General features: G+C 41.0%; 3 protein-coding genes across 3 annotated transcripts in view; all 3 read right to left on the bottom strand.

Annotated features, from left to right (window-relative positions):
• The window catches only part of LOC106570707 (uncharacterized), a 9,544-nt gene extending 6,408 nt beyond the window's left edge, over positions 1 to 3,136 (bottom strand). The window contains exons 1-2 of the mRNA XM_014143182.3: positions 2,688 to 3,136; positions 747 to 806 (exon numbers count right to left, since the gene is read on the bottom strand). Coding sequence (XP_013998657.2) covers positions 747 to 806; positions 2,688 to 3,110 — 483 coding nt within the window. The 5' untranslated portion in view covers positions 3,111 to 3,136. The remainder of the gene's footprint in view (positions 1 to 746; positions 807 to 2,687) is intronic.
• A 7,861-nt stretch (positions 3,137 to 10,997) lies between these two features.
• On the bottom strand, positions 10,998 to 13,907 carry LOC106570709 (gap junction beta-3 protein). The gene is made up of 2 exons (XM_014143184.3): positions 13,707 to 13,907; positions 10,998 to 13,023 (listed from the first exon to the last, which is right to left on the bottom strand). The coding sequence occupies exon 2, from the start codon at positions 12,961 to 12,963 to the stop codon at positions 12,169 to 12,171; it is 795 nt and encodes a 264-aa protein (XP_013998659.1). The 5' UTR covers positions 12,964 to 13,023; positions 13,707 to 13,907; the 3' UTR covers positions 10,998 to 12,168.
• A 1,426-nt stretch (positions 13,908 to 15,333) lies between these two features.
• Positions 15,334 to 17,073, bottom strand: LOC106570708 (gap junction beta-4 protein). The gene is made up of 2 exons (XM_014143183.3): positions 16,387 to 17,073; positions 15,334 to 16,147 (listed from the first exon to the last, which is right to left on the bottom strand). The coding sequence occupies exons 1-2, from the start codon at positions 16,920 to 16,922 to the stop codon at positions 15,844 to 15,846; spliced, it is 840 nt and encodes a 279-aa protein (XP_013998658.1). The 5' UTR covers positions 16,923 to 17,073; the 3' UTR covers positions 15,334 to 15,843.
• Between the last annotated feature and the right edge of the window lie 4,510 nt (positions 17,074 to 21,583).

Below are 21,583 nucleotides of genomic sequence, written 5' to 3'. Positions count from 1 at the left end.
TGGCAGCATCATGTTGTGGGGGTGCTATGCTGCAGGAGGGACTGGTGCACTTCACAAAATAGATGGCATCATGAGGCAGGAAAATTATGTGGATATATTGAAGCAACATCTCAAGACATCAGTCAGGAAGTTAAAGCTTGGTCGCAAATGGGTCTTCCAAATGGACAATGACCCCAAGCATACTTCCAAAGTAGTTGCAAAATGGCTTAAGGACAACAAAGTCAAGGTATTGGAGTGGCCATCACAAAGCCCTGACCTCAATCCTATAGAAAATGTGTGGGCAGAACTGAAAAAGGAGGTCTACAAACCTGACTCAGTTACAGCAGCTCTGTCAGGAGGAATGGGCCAAAATTCACCCAGCTTATTGTGGGAAGCATGTGGAAGGCTACCCGAAACGTTTAACGCAAGTTAAACAATTTAAAGGCAATGCTACCAAATACTAATTGAGTGTATGTAAACTTCTGACCCACTGGGAATGTGATGAAAGAAATAAAAGCTGAAATAAATCATTCTCTCTACTATTATTCTGACATTTCACATTCATAAAATAAAGTGGTGATCCTAACTGACCTAAAACAGGGAATTTTTATTAGGATTAAATGTCAGGAATTGTGAAAAACTGAGTTTAAATGTATTTGGCTAAGGTGTATGTAAACTTCCGACTTCAACTGTACATATTGAGTAAACATCAGTAACATCACCTTACAGTGAATAGACAGACACATAATGAAACATCAGTAACTCACCAGCACTCTGCTCTTCTTGTTTTTAGACAGGATGATGGCAAGGATTCCTACAACAACACCCTACAGGGACACATTACAGAGATAGTTATTAGACAGGATGATGGCAAGGATTCCTACAACAACACCCTACAGGGACACATTACAGAGATAGTTATTAGACAGGATGATGGCAAGGATTCCTACAACAACACCCTACAGGGACACATTACAGAGATAGTTATTAGACAGGATGATGGCAAGGATTCCTACAACAACACCCTACAGGGACACATTACAGAGATAGTTATTAGACAGGATGATGGCAAGGATTCCTACAACAACACCCTACAGGGACACATTACAGAGATAGTTATTAGACAGGATGATGGCAAGGATTCCTACAACACCCTACAGGGACACATTACAGAGATAGTTATTAGACAGGATGATGGCCAGGATTCCTACAACAACACCCTACAGGGACACATTACAGAGATAGTTATTAGACAGGATGATGGCAAGGATTCCTACAACACCCTACAGGGACACATTACAGAGATAGTTATTAGACAGGATGATGGCCAGCATTCCTACAACACCCTACAGGGACACATTACAGAGATAGTTATTAGACAGGATGATGGCAAGGATTCCTACAACAACACCCTACAGGGACACATTACAGAGATAGTTATTAGACAGGATGATGGCAAGGATTCCTACAACAACACCCTACAGGGACACATTACAGAGATAGTTATTAGACAGGATGATGGCAAGGATTCCTACAACACCCTACAGGGACACATTACAGAGATAGTTATTAGACAGGATGATGGCCAGGATTCCTACAACAACACCCTACAGGGACACATTACAGAGATAGTTATTAGACAGGATGATGGCAAGGATTCCTACAACACCCTACAGGGACACATTACAGAGATAGTTATTAGACAGGATGATGGCCAGCATTCCTACAACACCCTACAGGGACACATTACAGAGATAGTTATTAGACAGGATGATGGCAAGGATTCCTACAACAACACCCTACAGGGACACATTACAGAGATAGTTATTAGACAGGATGATGGCAAGGATTCCTACAACACCCTACAGGGACATATTACAGCTGGATGAGACAACACCCTACAGAGACATATTACAGCTGGATGAGACAACACCCTACAGGGACATATTACAGCTGGATGAGACAACACCCTACAGGGACATATTACAGCTGGATGAGACAACACCCTACAGGGACATATTACAGCTGGATGAGACAACACCCTACAGGGACATATTACAGCTGGATGAGACAACACCCTACAGGGACATATTACAGCTGGATGAGACAACACCCTACAGGGACATATTACAGCTAGTCCAGTAGTACTACATTATATCTCAGTCTCACCACTAGTCCAGTAGTACTACATTATATATCAGTCTCACCACTAGTCCAGTAGTACTACATTAGATATCAGTCTCACCACTAGTCCAGTAGTACTACATTATATCTCAGTCTCACCACTAGTCCAGTAGTACTACATTATATATCAGTCTCACCACTAGTCCAGTAGTACTACATTATATATCAGTCTCACCACTAGTCCAGTAGTACTACATTATATCTCAGTCTCACCACTAGTCCAGTAGTACTACATTATATATCAGTCTCACCACTAGTCCAGTAGTACTACATTAGATATCAGTCTCACCACTAGTCCAGTAGTACTACATTATATCTCAGTCTCACCACTAGTCCAGTAGTACTACATTATATATCAGTCTCACCACTAGTCCAGTAGTACTACATTATATCTCAGTCTCACCACTAGTCCAGTAGTACTACATTAGATATCAGTCTCACCACTAGTCCAGTAGTACTACATTATATCTCAGTCTCACCACTAGTCCAGTAGTGAGTGCCACTACATTAGATATCAGTCTCACCACTAGTCCGGTAGTGAGTGCCACTACATTAGATATGGAGTATGCCACGGTGCGTGTCCGTGCGTTCAGGTTGATGTGTCGCAGCACAGCCCCGTGGACTAGCGCCCCCAGCAGGAAGTTGACGTGTCCTACAAGCACCATACTCAGGCCCATCTTCATCAGGGCCTTGGGCATCTCCAGACTGGCACAGCACCTACCTATAGAGAGGGAGGGGGAGGCAGAGGAGAGAGAAAGAAAAGAGAAAGAGAGATTGAGAGACAGAGAGAGAGAGAGAGAGACAAACAGAGACAGAGAGAGATAAACAGAGAGAGACAGAGAGCGAGAGAGCGAGAAAGAGAGAGCGCAAGAAAGAGAGAGTGCGAGAGAGAGAGCGTGAGAGAGAGCGAGAGAGGACATAGATACAGGAGAGAATGTAAACATCATAAGGAGGAAGAGAGAGAAGAGAGAGACAGTATCATCAAGTCCATGTTCAGGGTCCATTTACTATTGATCTGCTCCACACAGTCCCAGGGTTAAAACCACAGTGGAGATGTCACGGGCATTAATGATTACCTGCTGAACACACACATCTCTAGGGTCTAGTACTATCTCTGGTCCTATCCAAACAGAGTCTCTCTACACTACAGGATTTTGCATCAAGAAGCTTCACATGTATGAGAAGCTGACCTGGGTTCAAATACTTTTTGAAATAATGTCTTATATTTAAGATGTGCTTGATTGAGCTTGCCATTTGCAATTTTAATTGAAAATTAACCAACCCATTTCACCACTTTCTTTAACAGGGTACTTATTGAAGTGTTGATGTGCTTGATTGAGCTTGCCATTTGCAATGGACTAATAGAAAAGTCCCAAAAGTGCAAACTTAGCCGACAGGCCATTCCATTCTAAAGCAAACGCTTAAATTATTTGAAAGATGTAAAATATTATTTGAACCCAGTTCATGTATGATGTTGGGTAAACATTGTGGTATAACAGAGACATGCCATCTAAAATCAGACAACATCCAGACAGTGTGGTATAATGATAGGCTCAACACTGATCTCAACACTGTGAAGCTGATGCATCATAATGTAAAAGCTTAGTGATCATAATGTAAAAGCTTAGTGATCATAATGTAAAAGCTTAGTGATCATAATGTAAAAGCTTAGTGATCATAATGTAAAAGCTTAGCGATCATAATGTAAGCTTAGTGATCATAATGTAAAAGCTTAGTGATCATAATGTAAAAGCTTAGTGATCATAATGTAAAAGCTTAGTGATCATAATGTAAAAGCTTAGTGATCATAATGTAAAAGCTTAGCGATCATAATGTAAAAGCTTAGTGATCATAATGTAAAAGCTTAGCGATCATAATGTAAGCTTAGTGATCATAATGTAAAAGCTTAGCGATCATAATGTAAAAGCTTAGCGATCATAATGTAAGCTTAGTGACAGCTCGATGTTGTATTTAGGATATGTACTTTAATTTATTACATGCATTATTACAGGTACATTGAGCCTTAGACATTTTCTACTCAGTTTTCACTGTCTATCATTAAAAGCAAAACATTACAGAAGATGAATTGAAAATGAACCAACCCATTTCACCAGGGTACTTATTGACGTTTAGACGTTAGGCATCTCCATCACCTCTCTATACCATTCGTGTGTCCACCCCCCTTCACACAACCACAACGGTGTTTCACAACATCCACATTCCCCTCCACATATGTTGGTACAGCCCACCGATCAAGGTTCTAACTGTAAAATCTTGTTCCTCCTGACCTGGCGGGTGATGGATACATAGACTAGAACTGATGTACTGGTCTGGTCCTTACAAACGCCCTTCTGTCAGTATATATTAGATGTTGGTCATATAACATGTGTTGACTAAGGGAATTCTAATCATCAAACATTCAAAGTGTAATGTCTATTCTCTTTCAGGTTACCACAATGTGTCAGATAATGAAGTGCGGTGTATTTCTGTAACTTTTGCAAAAGGACACGTTTCCAATTCAACCACTGGCCACTATAGGATCAGATGGGTTTATAAAGATCAATCTAACAGTGACTTTAACCCACCTGTAGCCCATTCTTCAGTCAAAACAGTTCCAACAGAAACCTGTTGGAAACGGGATGGCTCAGTGGCTGAACTGAAGAACTCACTTTATGATGTATCCTGTCTATCAGAATACTGTAGCACTCATGTCAAAAGGTTAAACAGATTATGAACTAAAGTCCAATATTCACCTGTATTGGTCATTGTTGGTGATTTGAATCCCCCCCCCCCCCCGTTTAAGTCATCATCTGTCCAGATGTTGTGTTATTTTGACAATCTAATAGATTTCTATATGATGATTTTATATGTGTTTTCTCTTTCCCTCCTCCTGGTGAACGTTCCCCGTCAGTCCGTCCCGACCCGACCGCACAAGTACATATAAAAAAAAACACACAAAAAAAAATAGGCGGGTCCCCCTGGAATTTAAACACACACACGTGACTTGTTGTGATTTTCTATTTTATTTTAAAACAACATGAATTCAATCATAATACATAATACAAATGACACAAACTATGGTCAAAATGCAGTTTTCCAATATTTATATAAAGTTATTCCCGCCCCCCCCCCCCCCAAAAAAAAGTTATTCACAGGAAATGATATGATGGTACTTTGTCGCCACTAGGTGGAGAGATGGACCAATCAAAAAAGCAAATACAACACAGCCAGGCCGACATAACGTTTCAGATAGAGTTTAGCTGTGTCCAAGCACCTGCCCCTTTGCCCTCCCACTCACCAAGTGCTCTTTTGGATGGTGGTATACATATATATATACATATATATATATATATACAGTACCGGTCAAACATTTTAGAATACCTACTCATTCAAGGGTTTTTCTTTATTTTTACTATTTTCTACATTGTAGAAAAATAGTGAAAACAACCAAAACTATGAAATAACACATATGGAATCATGTAGTAACCAAAAAAGTGTTAAACAAATCAAAATATATTTTGTATTTGAGATTCTTCAAATAGCCACCCTATGTCTTGATGACAGCTTTGCACATTCTTGGCATTCTCTCAACCAGCTTCATGAGGTAGTCACCTGGAATGGATTTAAATTAAAAGGTGTGCCTTTTTAAAAGTTAATTTGTGGAATTTCTTTCCTTCTTCGTGAGTTTGAGCCAATCAGCTGTGTTGTGACAAGGTAGGGGGTGGTATACAGAAGATAGCCCTATTTGGTAAAAGACCAAGTCCATATTATGGCAAGAACAGCTCAAATAAGCAAAGACAAATGACAGTACATCATTAGTTTAAGACATGAAGGCCAGTCAATATGGAACATTTCAAGAACTTTGAACTTTGAAACTGGCTCTCATGAGGACCGTACCAGGAATGGAAGACCCAGAGTTACCTCTGCTGCAGAGGATAAGTTCAATAGAGTTAACAGCCTCAGAAATTGCAGCCCAAATAAATGCTTCACAGAGTTCAAGTAACAGACACATCTCAACATCAACTGTTCAGAGGTGGAAATTTGTCCTTTGGTCTGGAGTCCAATTTGGACATTTTGGGTTCCAACCTCCTGTATCTTTGTGAGACGAGGTGTAGGTGAACGCATGGTCTCTGCATGTGTATTTCCCACCGTAAAGCATTGAGGAGGAGTAGTGATATTAGTTTTCTTTCAACTTTATTTCATTGTCTAGCAGCCAAAGGCATTATCCTAGTCATATTAGCATAGCAACCCATGATTGGCCATGTTCTGTTATAATCTCCACCCGGCACAGCCAGAAGAGGACTGGCCACCCATCATACCCTGGTTCCTCTCTAGGTTTTTCCTAGCTTCTGGCCTTTCTAGGGAGTTTTTCCTAGACACCGTGCTTCTACTCTTGCATTGCTTGCTGTTTGGGGGTTTTAGGCTGGGTTTCTGTACAGCACTTTGTGACATCAGCTGATGTAAGAAGGGCTTTATATAAATACATTTGATTTGATTTGATAGTTGTTGCATCTTTAATTCTCCCCTTCTTTCAAAATGTCTAATGGATGTTTCCAACTTAGAACAGTGTTAGAACAGTGTTTTTCCACAAATAGTTTTTTTTTGAACATTCGCGCTACTAACCGTGTTGCCGAGCCTGAAGTGTGAAGAAATATTAGTTAATCAACATTTTAAGCTAAACATTCTGATCCGTTCCATCAGCCTTATTAATTGATACGGCATATACTTCCATTACACTACTTTGATACGCATTATGTGAATTAAGAAATGCGTATATGCAATCCTCACTGAAAAAAAAAACTGGGTATCGGTGTATACCGTCCACTACACCACTGGCTGATAGCCTATACGCAGCAGCACTTCCTCATTTATTTTCTTATAGAATCACGGGAAGGGTGCTGGAAAAACATCTCATCACAGACAACTTAAGCATTTTAGCTAATTAGCAACCATTCCCCTAACCCTTTAACTTAACTCCTGACCTTAACCCTAACCTTAACCCTAACCCTAACCTAGCTAATGTTACGTCACAACAAATTGCAATTCGTAACATATCATATTAAATGTATGATGCAAATCCACAAATTATTACATCATACTAATTGGAGTGTTCCAGATTTACAGATTTACATTTACTATGTTACGTCTACCCCTGAGTCCAGGTTGCAGAATAGCCTACTACACTAGGAGCAGGCCTATCATTTAGCCTCAGAGGATCAATAGCTTCTTTTAAAAAATTGCCTAGCTGTGGATCGTGTGTGTAGCCCAATAACAAGTCATTGCCTACCGTCTGCCAGTGAACAGCATGCAGACAAAACAGGCTCTTACACAATATTTCAAATACAGGTTGGAAAGCAAATGGCTCCTGCTGAAAAGAGAAGACTATAATCTGTCTGCTGTAGGCTACCTACATATTAGATCAACTTCCTAATAGGTCTATTGAGCGAACATTGTAGATAGGCTTTTGGCACAAGCGCATTGGCCATCGACATTGAGTGAGTCAGTGAAACTGGAAAACTTGTTTATGACTATAACTTTCTCCTCATACTGTACAATGTGTTTCTCCACACACCTAGGTCTAGGCCAAGGGGGGGGGCAAAGTACGGCCGGGCACTTCAATCTGGCCCACGAGACATTAAAAATGAAAATAAATATATTTTTTAAGCCCTTATTTCGCCCCAATTTCATGGTATCCAATTGGTAGTTACAGTCTTGTCCCATCGCTGCAACTCCCGTACAGACTCGGGAGAGGCGAAGGTCAAGAGCTGTGTGTCCTCCGATACACAACCCTGCCAAGCTGCACTGCTTCTTGACACAATGCCCACTTAACCCGGAAGCCAGCCGCATCAATGTGTCAGAGGAAACACCATACACCTGATGACCGTGTATGCACCCAGCCTGCCCCAGGAGTCGCTAGAGCGAGATGGGACAAGGAAATTTGTGCCACCAATTGTGCGCCGCCTCATGGGTCTCTCAGTCACGGCCAGCTGTGACACAGCCTAGGATCGAACCTGGGTCTGTAGTGACGCCTCGAGCACTGCGATACAGTGCCTAGACCGTTGCACCACTCGGGAGGCCCCCACAAATTGATTTTTACAAACAATTGTTCCCCCCCAAATGCGTCCCTCCATTGAATTTCAAAATCCCGATGTGGCCCTCGAGCCAAATAGTTTGCCCACCCCTGGTCTAGGCTATTGATGGATTCAAGATTAGTTACGTTTCTATTCATCTTAGATCATTTGTGCGGTATTAAAAAATATTCTGCTATAAAGTCTCAAGTCATGTAAAAGGACGTATAGCTGCAAGAAATGGGCTTAAAAAAGGCCACATTTTTCCCAGACCCTAGGTTACTAAAAATGTTCCCCATGTGTTCTCCATATTTAAATAAAGGTTCACAACAAAAAAAAATCTAAAATACATGTGTGCAACTTCTGTAAGCACCTCTCGACTGATCAACGGCCACTGCGCAAATGTGATGATACGCATGAAATACTATATTATAAAGGTGATGATACGCATGGAATACTATATTATAAAGGTGATGCTATGCAATACTTTATTATAAAGGTGATGATATGCAATACTTTATTATAAAGGTGATGATATGCAATACTTTATTATAAAGGTGATGAAATGCAATACTTTATTATAAAGGTGATGATATGCAATACTTTATTATAAAGGTGATGATATGCAATACTTTATTATAAAGGTGATGATATGCAATACTTTATTATAAAGGTGATGAAATGCAATACTTTATTATAAAGGTGATGATATGCAATACTTTATTATAAAGGTGATGAAATGCAATACTTTATTATAAAGGTGATGATATGCAATACTTTATTATAAAGGTGATGATATGCAATACTTTATTATAAAGGTGATGAAATGCAATACTTTATTATAAAGGTGATGATATGCAATACTTTATTATAAAGGTGATGAAATGCAATACTTTATTATAAAGGTGATGATATGCAATACTTTATTATAAAGGTGATGATATGCAATACTTTATTATAAAGGTGATGATATGCAATACTTTATTATAAAGGTGATGATATGCAATACTTTATTATAAAGGCGATGATATGCAATACTTAATTATTAAGGTGATGATATGCATGGAATACTTTATTTTAAAGGTGATGATATGAATGGAATACTTTATTTTAAAGGTGATGATATGCAATACTTTATTATAAAGGTAATGATATGCAATACTTTATTATAAAGGTAATGATATGCAATACTTTATTATAAAGGTGATGATATGCAATACTTTATTATAAAGGTGATGATATGCAATACTTTATTATAAAGGTAATGATATGCAATACTTTATTATAAATGTGATGATATGCATGAAATACTTTATTATAAAGGTGATGATATGCAATACTTTATTATACATGTGATGATATGCAATACTTATTATAAAGGTGATGATATGCAATACTTTATTATAAAGGTGATGATATGCAATACTTTATTATAAAGGTGATGCTATGCAATACTTTATTATACATGTGATGATAGGCAATACTTATTATAAAGGTGATGATATTCAATACTTTATTATAAAGGTGATGCTATGAATGGAATACTTTATTATAAAGGTGATGATATGCAATATTTTATTATGAAGGTGATGATATGCAATACTTTATTATAAATGTGATGATATTGTAACGCGGGTCGTCTAAAGGGGACCAAGGCGCAGCGTGTAGAGTGCTCATATTTACTTTTAATTAATATACTTAAACAAAACAACAAAACGACTGAAACCAGTTCCGTCAGGCGATATACACTAAACAGAAAACAACTACCCACAAAAACCCAGGAAGAAAAACCCCTACAACGAGGATCAGCTGCCTCCAATTGGAGATTAACCCAAACAACCCCAACATAGAAATAGAAAAACTAGAACTAATACATAGAAATAGAAAACATAGAAATATCCAAAACACCCCCTGTCACGCCCTGACCAACTCTACTATAGAAAATGACCTCTTACTAGGGTCAGGACGTGACAGATATGCATGCAATACTTTATTATAAAGGTGATGATATGCAATACTTTATTATAAAGGTGATGATATGCAATACTTTATTATAAAGGTGATGATATGCAATACTTTATTATAAAGGTGATGATATGCTTGGAATACTTTATTATAAAGGTGATGACATGCAATACTTTATTATAAAGGTGATGATATGCAATACTTTATTATAAAGGTGATGATATGCAATACTTTATTATAAAGGTGATGACATGCAATACTTTATTATAAAGGTGATGACATGCAATACTTTATTATAAAGGTGATGATATGCTTGGAATACTTTATTATAAAGGTGATGATATGGAATACTTTATTATAAATGTGATGATATGCAATACTTTATTATAAAGGTGATGACATGCAATACTTTATTATAAAGGTGATGATATGCATGCAATACTTTATTATAAAGGTGATGATATGGAATACTTTATTATAAATGTGATGATATGCAATACTTTATTATAAAGGTGATGATATGCAATACTTTATTATAAAGGTGATGATTTGCAGTACTTTATTATGAAGGTGATGATATGCAATACTTTATTATAAAGGCGATGATATGCAATACTTTATTATAAAGGTGATGATATGCAACACTTTATTATAAAGGTGATGATTTGCAGTACTTTATTATGAAGGTGATGATATGCAATACTTTATTATAAAGGTGATGATAAGCAATACTTTATTATAAAGGGGGCTTTTTTTCACGTGTTCGGGTACCTCAGAACTCCCTAGGTCCCCCCCCCCCCCCCCCCCTCACTTTTTGTTATGGCACCTTCAGATTTACAAATGAAGCACTGAACACAGGTAGTCTACACTCTAGCTAACCACCATATACTACAATATCCACACAAGCCTCTTACCAGCCAGCCATATATCATTAGTTTGAAGATTATAAATATTAGGCTATATTCTAAAGTTATTATTTAATCGCATTGAAGATGAATCACAATCAGTAAAAAAAAAAAAAAAAAATTGGGCTAGGTGAATAGTAGATATCCATCAATCATCAACATCAAAGATCAGCTCCGTAGTGGCGCAGCGGTCTAAGGCAGTGCGTCTCAGTGCTAGAGGCGTCAATACAGACACCGTGGCTGTATCACAACTGGCTGTGATTGGGAGTCCCACAGGGCGTCGCACATTTGGCCCAGTGTCTTCGTTGTAAATAAGAATATGTTCTTAACTGACTTGCCTAGATAAATAAAGGGGACATTTTCTTAAATAAAAACCAGCTGATAGCCTACCCTTTTTTCAGATGTCAATCGTGTCTTTTGGAGGCACTGTAATTAGCTTGCTTACAATTTGTAATGAGTGAGTGTGTTGTTGCAGAGATAAACAGGCCTATGCTGAAAATATTTAAAATGTTCGCTAGAGAGGCAGTTAGTAGTCTATGTTATGAAGTTCAAGACATGAATGAAAGGTCTGTACACTGCCCTGCATTTCACTGTAAGGAAACTTGAAATTATTAAGGAAAAAACGAATTAAGATAATATTAAATTAACTGTAAATATAAAAAGTTAAAACAATACAGAAAAAAGCAGGGGACCAGATCAGATGAGCAGAGTGTTGCGTTTCCTTCCTCAGACGTTACATCGACTGTGCAGTCGGACACCAGATTAGCATAAGATGCGCTTAGCTAACATGTAAAATACCGACCATGTGTTGTAAACTCTGGTATTCGTCAGCAAAGTCTGAGCAGAGGAACACGACCTGTCAAATCACTTTCAAAAACTGTTAACGTCCGTCAGTCTTTCACCCTCACAGAGGCGTGTCCGTAAGGGAGGGTGAGGTGGTGGCCATAACAATTACATTTGACTAAAATAAATGTATTGATAAAACTCTGATTTTAGTTGACAACATTTAGTCAATAAAGATTTGTCATCTAATAAAAGTTAAATTGTAAAAAGTTTCATTGTCTGACTCAAAATATAGATGTACTTTTCTTCTCCATGGCTAAGTTGGCCTCATTGCACTCCTGGTACTCTGCTGTCTCCGCCAGCGCCTGACACCCATCACAGTCCAGCTCAGAGCATCTAATGTTGGGGGAGGTATGGAGGCTTCCCCGATGACTGATCCTCAGCAACCGGATGGCTATCAGGTAAAAGATCTCACACACGTTGAGCACTATACACACAGCCGACGCCCCTACCATGAAGTAGGTAAACACCCTCTTCTCCGTGGGCCGGCCGATGTAGCAATCCACCTGGTTAGGACAAGGCCAAAGGTCGCAAATGACGCGGCGCGGCAGGTCAAAGTTGTTGTAGATGAGATGCAGGAGGTAGAGGAACGCCACCTCGATGGCCGTTTTGAAGAAGAGGCTGAGGAGATATGTCCACCAGAGTCCTCCGTGCTTCTGTCCTGTGTTGTCGTAGAGACGGGCGTTTTCACCATGTGTGATGCGGTACTTGCGTTCGCGTTCCTCGCGGTACGCCACGTGCATCACGACCATGAAGGTGGGACAGGTGACGAAGATGAGCTGGAGTGCCCAGATCCTGGTGTGGGAGACAGGAAAGAAGTGGTCGTAACAGGCATTGGCGCAGCCGGGTTGGCGAGTGTTGCAGTCAAAGTCTTTCTGGTCCTCACTCCAGACGCGTTCTGCGGCCACGACAAAGACCATGACGCGAAACACGAAGACCACCGCGAGCCAGATACGTCCAAACGCGGTAGAGTATTTATTGACCCCGCTAAGCAGCGCCTCGAAGGTCTTCCAGTCCATGGTGAGATCGGAGTGGGATCCCCTTCTGTCACCGTTGAACTTTCACCCGGCTGTGTGAAGCTGGAGGAAGAAGAGAAAGTGATTAATTAATAAGTGTATGAATAACGGTTAAACAACCAGGGTATGTATTGAGCCAGTCCATCCTCCATTTCAGGGAAAGGGAACTAATTAAAATCAAGTTCCAGACCCCTTTGGCATCACCTAACACTGGCATTGCCATCGCCTGCCCTACTGGAAGGCTACAGAATGCTAGGTAATAAAGCTATAAACAACAGGAAACATCTACCAGCTGAACAACATATAATACAACTCTTCAATTTTACATAGAAATACATTTTCTTTTGGGTGTTAAAAGTATTTTTCTTTTGAAAGATCTGTTCACAGCCTTTTTTTTTTTTACTCTGATCCAACTTTTCATCCAAATCTCCCTGCGACTCTCTCTTCACCTTCTGAAGCTGTTTGCTTAAAGGCGTGGGGTTCTTTGAAGAAATGCGGCTTTAATATTTGATCAAAACACTGTTTGCCTTCCATCAAGAGTCTAACGCTCACAAAATCACATTTTGTTGTTGCGGGATTTCATAGGAGAACATCTTGAGCAAAGTAATTTCTTATGAAAACAGTGGAATTATATTCCAAAACAGGTAGAGTATGTGATAGTTACCTGTTGCTGAATACACATCATTTTGAGGCAAAAGTAATTCGTATCACTATTACAGATGGATTATTAGTCAAGTCATACTTACAGTTGTTTCGGATCACTAGGCTGATGCCCAATCCATTTAAGCTTGTCCGTCTCTCTGTTCAAAGCTTGTCCGTCTCTCTGTTCAACTTTGCCTCAGTCTGATTTGACTATTGAATGGCAGGGCTGAACAAAATGGCTGCACCACTACTGTAAGTCTGGACATGATGATTTAGCCACACTCAGGAGGTGTGGTCAAGCTTTGGAATCAGTGCTGTGGGTCTTCTTCTTCTTCTTCTTCTTCTCTCCACTGGCCAGTTAGTGATGCAATACCCTTGTTAAAATCAACATCGGAGTTGTCATGGTGACTAAGTGTTCCCACCAGGTGACTCTGGTATCGGTAACACCCCAGGCCCAAACAGATGACGAGTATGGTTTGGTACCACTCCATGTCTGCTTAGTCACCCTCATTTATCCGGCACTGCCACAGATTCCGAGATAAAAAAACGCTGATCCTTTATTTGCCCGGAGAGATGGAACTATGGTACAGAGGTATCGGGATGTGGACATAGGACACTCCAGTCTCACAGAGAATTGATACGGTGACTGTGTCTGTAGTATTTGTTGTTGCTTCATTCTTCTAGATACTCAAACACTGAACATTGGTGTTCATGCCCATTCAGCAAATGTACATGTATATTTTGAGTCATTTAGCAGACACTCTTTATCTAGACTAGACGGCTCATTCATCTATAGAAGGTGTCACCTCTCACTACCACATCACACCTCACCACCACATCATTTAGCAGACACTCTTTATCTAGACTAGACGGCTCATTCATCTATAGAAGGTGTCACCTCTCACTACCACATCACACAGCTGTACAGCTGGTCCTGCTGCCCAGGCTGATGGGGCTTTTAGTCATGCCGGATGTGACTGTGATCAGATCATTTAGGAGGGGTCATTTTAATGTAGATAGATGGTCTATCACCCCTGCTTACTGACCACTCCCAACCTACTACTGCCAACCTGTAGAATAAACTACTATTTAATTCATTTCACTATTAAGGTGTGTCACTTTGTGGTTCTCTTTCATTGCAAAAAAATCTCATCAGGTGTTTTGCAAGCTGCATGCCACAAGGAATTAACTTTGTTACTTTAAGGTTCATGTGAATGTTTTGAGGGACTCTTGAACAAACTTCATTCAAAATGTATACACCACATATGATAACTTATCTGTGAGACTGTTGGGGTGGCAGGTAGCCTAGTAGATAGCTAGCATTGGGCCAGTAACCGAAAGGTTGCTATATCGAATCCCTGAGCTGACATGGTAAAAATCTGTCGTTCTGCCCCTGAACAAGGCAGTTAACCCACTGTTCCTAGGCCGTCATTGTAAAATAAGAATTTGTTCTTAACCGACTTAAATAACGGTTAAAATATGTGATCCATTTAATGACATTGTGTAAAGCACTGAAAGTGTAGTACTGTTGCTCCTCCTGTTGTGCTAGCATGCTATATGTACTGTAAAACGGCCTATAAATGGTTGATGGAATGAATAAGAGTCCTTGAATCCGATTTACTATCAGCTTTGTGCTCAATGGACTTTACTTATTAAGTTGAAAATCATCATGATATTTTAGTTGAAATTGAAGAAACATTTATATTTATAGAAAATACAACAAAAAATATATATAATAGATCATAATAAAATATGGTTTTATTTCAAATTACAAGCAAACTACAATCATCAGACTTGAAATTATATTACACTTATCAATAACTGAACAAGACTAGAAATAATGTACATTTCATGAAATAAAAACTGCTTACAAAAAAACAGATGGCATGTCATTCTCGAATTAATCATGACTAAACATGTACAAAATATTTTCCCATTTTGGCAGTGACTTTGTAAACAACATTTTGGAGTATCAGACCCATATCTTCATACTCACACTGAACAGTATATGTGGCCCTTGCCTTGACACAGACATAACAAAATGTTGTAGTCTTTCCATAGGCTTTTCTTCCAGACCAGTACTATATACCAACTACTACTAGACTTACTAGCATAAAACAACTGATCAACTAATCATCAATGCCTTGATTAGATGCATCTAATCAGGTATTAATACTGGGCTTGAACGGAAAGCCTGAACAAGTTATGGCGTCTCCAGGACCAGAATTAAAGATAACACTCTTAAGAGACGGTCACACTGTAACCCGGAGCAGGGCTCTCTCTCTTATCCACTCCTCTATCCCCATCAGCCATATTCATCTTCTTTAGTTCAGACTGCTTGAACACAGAGGTATCTTTCTCTGTCAGGGGTATGGTAGCTGGCATGGTGAACTGGGGTCTCTCCCTGATGGCACGGGGTCCTCCACCGCCAATACACTCTTTGCACTTCTTCCCCAGCAGGTAGAGGATCTCACACAGGGTCAAGAGTATACACACCAAGCTTATCACCACCATGAAGACCGTGAACACTCGCTTCTCTGTTGGCCTGGGGAGCAGACAATAAAAGATGAGCTTCGTGAAACAGTACATGGTTGTTCAAAAATAACAAAGCATTGTAATCACATACTGGTTTAGCTCACGCCGTTCATCACCTCAACAAGTGCAGCATTTGTGATACTTTAGCGCTCAAGAGATTCTCCTGATGGTCAGGGTCATGCAGGGTCATGGCAATGATCAGTGCAAAGTGTGCTCTGTTTGTAATAATAGTAATAATAATAGCAATACCTGGCAATAAAGCAGTCCACCTCGTTGGGACAGGGGTCCTCTGAGCACTTCACCACCAGCGGGAAGAAGTACGCCTCGTAGATGTAAAACAACAGAAAGATGAACACGCCGTCCACCGCCATCTTAAATAGCAGACTGAAGAGGTAGGTCCACCACAGGCCGCCGCGCTTCTTCCCCGTATTGTCATACAGACGGGTGCATCCCTCACCGTGCTTCAGACAGTGTTTCCGCTCTCGTTCATCTCTGTACGCAACATGGAGGACGACCAGGAGCGAGGGACAGGTGACGAAGATGAGTTGGAGTGCCCAGAGCCGGCTGTGGGAGACAGGGAAGAAGTGGTCGTAACAGACGTTGTGGCAGCCAGGTTGGCGGGTGTTGCAGTCAAAGTCTTTCTGCTCGTCACCCCACACTTTCTCCGCAGCCACGACGAAGACCATGAGTCTGAAGATGAAGACGACGGAGAGCCAGATACGACCGAACGCCGTGGAGTACTTATTGACCCCGCTAAGCAGGCCCTGCAAAAACGCCCAGTTCATAGCGGATGTACAAGTTGTAGAATTAGAATTTGTAGTATAAGTTCAGTTCAGCCTTCAACAGGCCCCTGGCTCTTGTCACAACCGCCTCTCGTTCCCAGTGGGTTTCTACCCTTTGGTAAAAAAAATACTCAACTGCACTCAGGAAAGGTGGGTCTTTAATAAGACTTACTCAGCTTGGTTGGCACAAGAGGGGAGGGATGTACTGCCCATACTGAGTGCACTAGCTAGGTAAACATGGCTGCTACACCCTCAGCTTAGTGTTTGAGTAAATTAGGGAGTGGCTGACAACTTATTATTCAACTTTTACCATAGAGAGAAGGAGACTGATTCAAACCACAAAAAGGAGAGAGAGAGAGAGAGACAGAGAGAGAGAGAGAGAGAGAGAGAGAGAAATATTTTCCTTGCAATAGTGGTGTAAGGGGAACAGCATGAGCCCCACTCTCTTCAACATTTGTATCAATGAATTGGCTATGGCACTAGAACAGTATGTAGCACAAGGACTCACTCTAGCGGGCTCGGAAATCAAATGTCTACTGTTTGGAGATGATCTGTTGCTTCTATCCCCAGGAGGGTCTACAGCAGCACCTAGATCTTCTGCACAGATTCTGTCAGACCTGGGCCCTGACAGTGAATCTCAGTAATGGTGTCCAAAAAAAGGTCCAGAGCAGAATGCAGAGCAGAATGCAGAGCAGAATGCAGAGCAGAATTAGAGCAGAGCAGAATTAGGCTGATACCCACTAATTATCAAAAACCAGAAAAGCGATTCCCAAACCTTCCATAACAAAGCCATCACCTACAGAGAAATTAACCTGGAGAAGAGTCCCCTAAGCAAGCTGGTCCTGGGGCTCTGTTCACAAACACAAACAGACCCCACAGAGCCCCAGGACAGCAACACAATTAGACCCAACCATAATTACTTGACACATTGGAAAGACTCAACCAAAAAACAGAGCAAACTAGAATTCTATTTGGCCCTAAACTGAGAGTACACAGTGGCAGAATACCTGACCACTGTGACTAATACAAAATTAAGGAAATCTTTGACTATGTACAGACTTAGTGAGCATAGCCTTGCTATTGAGAGAAGTCGCTATAGACAGACCTGGCTCTCAAGAGAAGACAGGATATGTGGCCACTGCCCACAAAATGAGGTGGAAACTGAGCTGCACTTCCTAAACTCCTGACCGGATGCCACAAGTAAAGGTCAACCAGGGGGTCAGAAACACCAATGTAAATATAATCTATATATATATATATTTTTTTTTTTACATTTTAGTAATTTAGCAGACGCTCTTATCCAGAGCGACTTACAGTAGTGAATGCATACATTTCATACATTTTTTTTTCTCCGTACTGGTCCCCCTGTGGGAATCGAACCCACAACCCTGGCGTTGCAAACACCATGCTCTACCAACTGCTCAGACCGTGCGGTTCACTCCTATAGTTATTTGCCTATTTACCCCCCCCCCCCTCCATCATTCTTCCATTCTACTATTTTAACATCATAATATCATATTTAGAAATATCATATAAATATCATATAAATGTTGTTATTTTCTTGAAACTTTTAGCGTAATGTTGTCCTGTGCTGCTCTGCTGGTTGTTGCTACCTGCCAAACTATTTGATTTTTACATTTAATAACCGTTTGAAATATATGCATTTAACACATTTACCAACGTCTTCGTTTTTTTTTCCTCACACAACTTTTTTCATTAAACTTTTTTACTACGGACGCTTTATCTGAACATGGTTCTACAGGACCTCCACTAGCCGAAAAAGCTAAGTAGTAACATTAACGCTATGCCTTCTAATTGCAGTCGCTGTACTCATAATATATAGGAGAACGATCGCCTTACGGCGAGGATAGCTGTGCTGCAAGCCCAGCTTCAGACGCAATCGTTAGGCGAGGGTAATTTAAGTGTAGGAAAGGATGAAACAGCGTCTGTGTAAGTACAGATAGTAATATAAATCCCCTCGCACGGTCCCCGCAGCCGGACAATTTTCTTATGGCTTCTGGAAAGAAATGCTTTTGGCATGCTCAACTGGTGTCACTCATTCAGCCGACAGAAACTTTCAACGGGTTCTCCCTATTAAACAACGAGTCGGAGTCAGAGGCCGAGCCTTCTCAGGTTTCTCCTCCACCCGTTAAGGGGTCTGAGCCGCCGAAGCCTCCCACCATTAGCTCTGACAAATTGAAAACCCTTGTCATTGGCGACTCCATTACCCACAGTATTACACTTAAAAAATAAATCATCCAGCGATCATACACTGTTAACCTGGGGGCAGGGCTACCGACGTAAAGGCTAATCTGAAGAGGGTGCTAGCTAAGGCTAAAACTGGCAAGCTTAGATATTGGGATATTGTTATCAATGTGAGTGCCAACGATGTTACATTTTTTTACATTTTAGTAGACGCTCTTATCCAGAGCAACTTACAGTAGTGAATGCATACACTGGCCCCCCGTGGGAATCGAACCCACAACCCTGACGTTGCACACACCACGCTGGCGTTGCAAACACCATGCTCTACCAACTGAGCCACAGGGAAGACCTGTTAGGATTAAACAGTCTGTCGGCATCGAGTAATTGTCTCTGGCCACCTCCCAGTTAGGGGGAGTGATGAGCTCTACAGCAGAGTCTCACAACTCAAATCGCTGGTTGAAAACAGTTTTCTGCCCCTCCCAAAATATATCATTTGTAGATAATTGGCCCTCTTTCTGGGACTCACCCATAAACAGGACCAAGCCTGGCCTGATGAGGAGTGATGGACTCCATCCTAGCTGGAGGGGTGCTCTCATCTTATCTACGAACATAGACAGGGCTCTAACTCCCCTAGCTCCACAATTATATAGGGTGCAGGCCAGGCAGCAGGCTGTTAGCCAGCCTGCCAGCTTAGTGGAGTCTGCCACTAGCACAGTCAGTGTAGTCTGCTCAGCTATCCCCATTGAGACCGTATCTGTGCCTCAATCTAGGTTGAGCAAAACTATACATGGCAGTGTTCGCCTTAGCAATCTCATTGGAATAGAGACCTCCTCCATTCCTGTTATTATTGAAAGAGATTGTGATCTCTCACATCTCAAAATAGGTTTACTTAATGTTAGATGCCTCACTTCCAAGGCAGTCACAGCCACTGATCATAATTGTGATGTGATTGGCCTGACTGAAACATGGCTCAAGCCTGATTCATTTACTGTGTTAAATTAGGCCTCTCTTCCTGATTACATTAGTGACCATATCCCCCACACATCCTGCAAAGATGTTGCTAACATTTGACAGACAATTTCAATTTACCCCCAAAAAATGACTGCATTTTCATCTTTTTTTTTTTTTTTTTTTACATTTTAGTCATTTAGCAGACGCTCTTATCCAGAGCGACTTACAGTAGTGAATGCATACATTTCATACAATTTCATACATTTTTTTCTGTGCTGGCCCCCCGTGGGGGGGCCAGCACAGAAATCCCACTCTGATCTGTTTCACCTGTCTTTGTGATTGTCTCCACCCCCCTCCAGGTGTCACCCATCTTCCCCGTGTTCTCTGTTGCCAGTTCGTCTTGTTTGTTCAAGTCAACCAACATTTTGGGTCTCAGCTCCTGTTTTTTCCAGTCTCTCTTTCCTCGCCCTCCTGGTTTTGACCCTTGCCTGTCCTGACTCCGAGCCCGCCTGCCTGACCACTCTGCCTGCCCCTGAACCTGCCTGCCGACCTGTACCTTTGCCCCCCCTCTGGATTACCGACCTCTGCCTTACCCTGACCCTGCCTGCCGCCCGGTACCATTGCCCCACCACTAGTTTACTGACGCCTACCTACCTTGACGATTGCATTTTACATTTTAGTCATTTAGCAGACACTCTTATCCAGAGCGACTTACAGTAGTGAATGCATACATTTCATACATTTTTTTCCCCGTACTGGTCCCACGTGGGAATCAAACCCACAACCCTGGCATTGCAAACACCATGCTCTACCAACTGAGCCACACGGGATTGCCTGTCTGGACCTGTCGATTGCCTGCCCTGACCTGTCTATTTCCTGCTATTTCCTGCCCCTGTTGGAATATTAAACTATTGTTTATTTGACGTGGTCTGCAACTTTTTATAGCTACTATTTACAGGTCTCCTGGGCCGTATACAGCGTTCCTCACTGAGTTCCCCGAATTCCTATCAGACCTTGTAGTCATGGCAGATAAATCGGTGACTTTAATACACATGAAAAAGTCCACAGACCACCTCCAAAAAGCTTTCGGGGGCCATCATCAACTTAGTGGGTTTTGTCTAACATGTCTCCGGACCTACTCATTACCACAGTCACACCCTGGATCTAGTTTTGTCCTGTGGAATAAATATTGTGGATCTAAATGTTTTTCCTCATAATCCTGGACTATCGGACCACCATCTTATTACGTTTACAATCGCAACAAATAATCTGCACAGACTCCAATCAAGGATCATCAAATGCCGTGCTATAAATCCTCAGACAACCCAAAGATTCCTAGATGCCCTTCCAGACTCCCTCACCCAACCCAAGGACATCGGAGTACAAAAATTGGTTAACCACCTCACTGACGATCTAAATTTAACCTTGTGTAATACCTAGACGCAGTCGCACCCCTAAAAACACAAAAAAAATTGGTCACAAGAAATTTGCTCCCTGGTAAAATACCC

The sequence above is a fragment of the Salmo salar genome, chromosome 14 (assembly GCF_965601325.2).
Source record: "Salmo salar chromosome 14, fSalSal1, whole genome shotgun sequence".
Classification (NCBI taxonomy): domain Eukaryota; kingdom Metazoa; phylum Chordata; class Actinopteri; order Salmoniformes; family Salmonidae; genus Salmo; species Salmo salar.
This window is presented reverse-complemented; position numbering and strand designations above follow the sequence as displayed.

Bases quoted from the DNA above. Each gene is read 5' to 3' on its own strand.
- LOC106570709 (XM_014143184.3), bottom strand. From the start codon at position 12,963: ATGGACTGGAAGACCTTCGAGGCGCTGCTTAGCGGGGTCAATAAATAC.
- LOC106570708 (XM_014143183.3), bottom strand. From the start codon at position 16,922: ATGAACTGGGCGTTTTTGCAGGGCCTGCTTAGCGGGGTCAATAAGTAC. The intron at 16,148-16,386 runs GTATTGCTATTA...TCTGCTCCCCAG, and splicing joins GTGGACTGCTTTATTGCCAG to GCCAACAGAGAAGCGAGTGT.